A 3,728-nucleotide genomic window follows, 5' to 3' on the forward strand; every position below is an offset into this window, starting at 1 on the left:
AGGCGCCCTGTGCCCATTGCTTTTTGATCAGCTTTCCCAGCAATTGCCACAATCTCACCCTAACCTAGAATTCTCAGCCTTAAATGGATTGTAGATGCTTGACTCATTGTCTAACTCTTGTCTTTTCTAGGAGCTCCAGCCACCCACCACTACAGTCGCCCGATCTGGAACACCTGCGGTAGAAAATAAGCAGCAGATTGGAGATGCTATCCGCATGATAGTCCGAGGGACTCTCGGCAGCTGCAGCAGTAGCAGTGAATGTAAGTAGCTGTCAGTGGCATTTTACATGAAGCTATAAATGCCAGTGCTTAATACTAAGTAACTGGAGTCCATTTGTTTTGTGGCCCAATTTAACATAGAAGAGGCAAAATCAGAGGACTTGGAAAAAGGCAAGGAACAGTTTTGAGACTTCTGTCCTTTGAAGTCGTGGAGGGAAAGTTCAGCAGCCACCAAAGCCTAAGGTCTTATTGTTAATTATTTTATAATTTTCCCTGACTTTTCAGGCCTTGAGGACAGTACCATGGGCAGTGTTGCGGACACAGTCGCAAGAGTCCTTCGAGGATGTCTAGAAAACATGCCAGAAGCTGACTGCATTCCTAAAGAGCAGCTGAGCACTTCCTTTCAGTGGGTCACCAAATGGGTCGATTACTCTAACAAATACGGCTTTGGGTACCAGCTCTCAGACCACACTGTAGGTGTCCTTTTCAACAATGGTGCTCACATGAGCCTCCTTCCAGACAAAAAGTAAGTGTATCCAGTTAATGAAGTCCTGTCACTTCTTTAGTCTTGCACTAACAATCTAAAAACAGTGACTAACTGCTTCTGTTTTGTTTCTCTTCTCTCCCTATGGTTCCTGTTTTTCAGAACAGTTCACTATTATGCAGAGCTTGGCCAATGCTCTGTTTTCCAAGCAACAGATGCCCCTGAACAATTCATTAGTCAAGTGACGGTGCTCAAATACTTCTCTCATTACATGGAGGAGAACCTCATGGATGTAAGTACCCCCTGGATGTGGCTTGTGAGCAGTGATATCTGAAGTGTAGTCCACAGACGAGTAGCATCTGCACAGCTCCAAAGCTTGTCAGAGGTGCAGATGCTCATGTCCTACACTAGCTCTGCTGAGTCAGAATCTCTGGGAGGCGGGACCAGGAATCTCCAGGCCATTCTGATGCCTGCTCAGGTTGGACAGGCATGTGCCTAGAAGACTTGGAAACTGCAAAATTTTTATGGGCACTTACTCTCCCAATTTCTTCTAGGGTGGAGATCTGCCTAGTGTTACCGATATTCGAAGACCTCGGCTCTACCTCCTTCAGTGGCTGAAATCTGATAAGGCCTTAATGATGCTCTTTAATGATGGCACCTTTCAGGTAAGTGAGCCTTTCAGAAATGTGTGTATTTAGGTCACAAAAAATGATTTTTATCTAGCCACTTAATTATTGGACACACTTGTCTAATTCTTGAATATTTGGAGATGTCTAATATCTGTGTTTCCTTTTGAAAGGTGAATTTCTACCATGATCATACGAAAATAATCATCTGTAGCCAAAACGAAGAATATCTCCTCACTTACATCAACGAGGACAGGATATCTACAACGTTCAGACTAACAACCCTGCTGATGTCTGGCTGTTCGTTAGAATTAAAACATCGAATGGAATATGCTCTGAACATGCTCTTACAGAGATGTAACTAGAAGACTTCTTGAATGGACCCTATGGGACTCCTCTTTTCCACTGTGAGATCTACAGGGAAGCCAGTCAGATGGTCTACAGCATGTTGAAGAGGATGGACAGGTGGTGGTACGAAAACAATTCCGCGAGGGCCTGCAGGACTAGGCGGAACCAGACCAGGCTGAGGCATCCAGTTCTGAACGTTGGACAATCTGAGAGTGAACCAGAATGCAGTTTTCCTTGACGTACCTGTTTTAAAAGGTTTTTCAGACAATTTTGCAGAAAGGTGCATTGACTCTTCTCTCTGTTGAGAGCATTTCAGACAGAAGACTTGGAACTGTGAATATACTTCCCAAAGGGGAGGGAAGAGGGAGGAAGCTCCCGTGTTGTTTAAAGGCTGTCCTCGGAGCAGCTTTTGGCTACTCAACTGTGAACTATGGCCATACATAATTTTTTTTGTTGTTGTTAATTTTTGAAGACACTTGTGGCTGGAAAAGTGCATTCCTTGTTAATAAACTTTTTATTTATTACAGCCCAAAGAGCAGTATTTATTATCAAAATGTTTCTTTTTTTTATGTTGACCATTTTAAACTGTTGGCAATAAAGAGTATGAAAAAGCAGAAACAGCGGTCTCCTGTCTTTGGTATGGTGCGTCACCGCATCGCAACATTCTTTGATCATGGACTCTTGGCACTCTTTGGGGTGACATCGAGAATAGAAGCATTCTAGAAAGTTAGATCTTTGATTTTTTGTTTGTAGGAAGTAAATTCTTAACACCTGAAGTACAATCTAACATTTTCGGGGTAGATCTAGCTCGAGAAGAGATGATTATAACAAAAATACTATTCCTGTTACAACCCAAATCTGGCCCTCCTACTAAATCCACGGCCAATTTCTCTCTGGAGTATTTCCCTAAGACTCATTTCGCTTGGAGCTGAAAGCCAGAGTCATCCTGTGTAAACAGACCTCTGTTATGTGTCAATAGGTACAGGAAGCTTATCTTAATATGGGCAAAACTCTATGCTTTATAATCCTTGCGCCACCTAAATGTATTACTCAGCTCAAACCTGCCTAAACGCTTCCAGTGCTGTCGGCACCGCTAGAACTCCATTCCAGTACTGGGAGGTACTTCGTACATAAGTCAGTTCATTTTCCATCTGGCGGGTGCATGGTGGATGAGGGATGGTAAGGGAATCAACCTATGGTTTAAGCCCATCGTTTATACTATCAAATTCTCCAAGAGGCCAATCTGAGAATGTTTTCTCTTGCAGTGGGATCTACTCTTGGGCGGGTGTAAAAAGCTGCTCATTCTGTTATTCTGAATTTCCAGTGACCTGTATGAGATGCAAATACTTACTTGTCCAACTGTAATCCCACTAAGGAAAATACTGTCCTGCGAAAAGCAGTACTCTCATCTATTAGGCTCTGTGGACACTGGAATCCTGCAGTAGTGTAGAAATGGGGGTGGTACTTTCACATTTTTCTAAAATTCTTACAAACACTGTACCTGTTCTACTTTGTTAATAAAAGTCACATCTGGGGAATTCGTTAGGGATAGTTCATAGGTCCTAGAACAACTCCGCTGGCTGGGGTTCTCTGCCCACGTACACAACTTCAGTCTTGGTTAAATGGCTTATAGTAATAGCAAAAGAATACCAGATAATTATACTGAAAGCCGGGTGTGCAAAAGTAGGATCTGTTTCTATTATGAGCAGAGGAAAAAATAGGAGTTTGCAAGGTATAAGAATGGTCTTTCCTTGTGAGTTTCACAGTGTAAGTTACTTCACATTTTCATAAAATATATACCTATTCCCTCTTGAGGATCTACTGTGTGCAGATCTGGGGCCCAGCGCTGGAGATGTAGAATGAACCCGAGCCTCTCCCTGCCCTCAAGGAAGTCCCATCAGAGTGGAGGAGACAGTGCATTTACCTATTAATCTGATAAGTGTGCCGTGATATTATGATAAAGGTATGTACTGGGTGTTGTGGGAACCAAGAACAGGAATCCTAAGGAAGGAGCCCCAGGCATGGGGTGGACTTAGAGAATAGATTCCAAAG

The 3,728-nt window shown here is 43.0% G+C and overlaps 1 protein-coding gene across 1 annotated transcript; it reads left to right on the plus strand.

The window, feature by feature from the left end:
• Positions 1 to 27: 27 nt before the first annotated feature.
• Positions 28 to 2,294, plus strand: PLK2 (polo like kinase 2). The gene is made up of 5 exons (XM_006751725.2): positions 28 to 260; positions 504 to 744; positions 865 to 994; positions 1,257 to 1,367; positions 1,502 to 2,294. Exons 1-5 carry the CDS (start codon positions 215 to 217, stop codon positions 1,691 to 1,693), a joined length of 720 nt encoding a protein of 239 aa, XP_006751788.2. The 5' UTR covers positions 28 to 214; the 3' UTR covers positions 1,694 to 2,294.
• Positions 2,295 to 3,728: the final 1,434 nt, after the last annotated feature.

Source organism: Leptonychotes weddellii, chromosome 7 (assembly GCF_054177405.1).
Source record: "Leptonychotes weddellii isolate Sample4059 chromosome 7, ASM5417740v2, whole genome shotgun sequence".
In the NCBI taxonomy this organism is placed as follows: domain Eukaryota; kingdom Metazoa; phylum Chordata; class Mammalia; order Carnivora; family Phocidae; genus Leptonychotes; species Leptonychotes weddellii.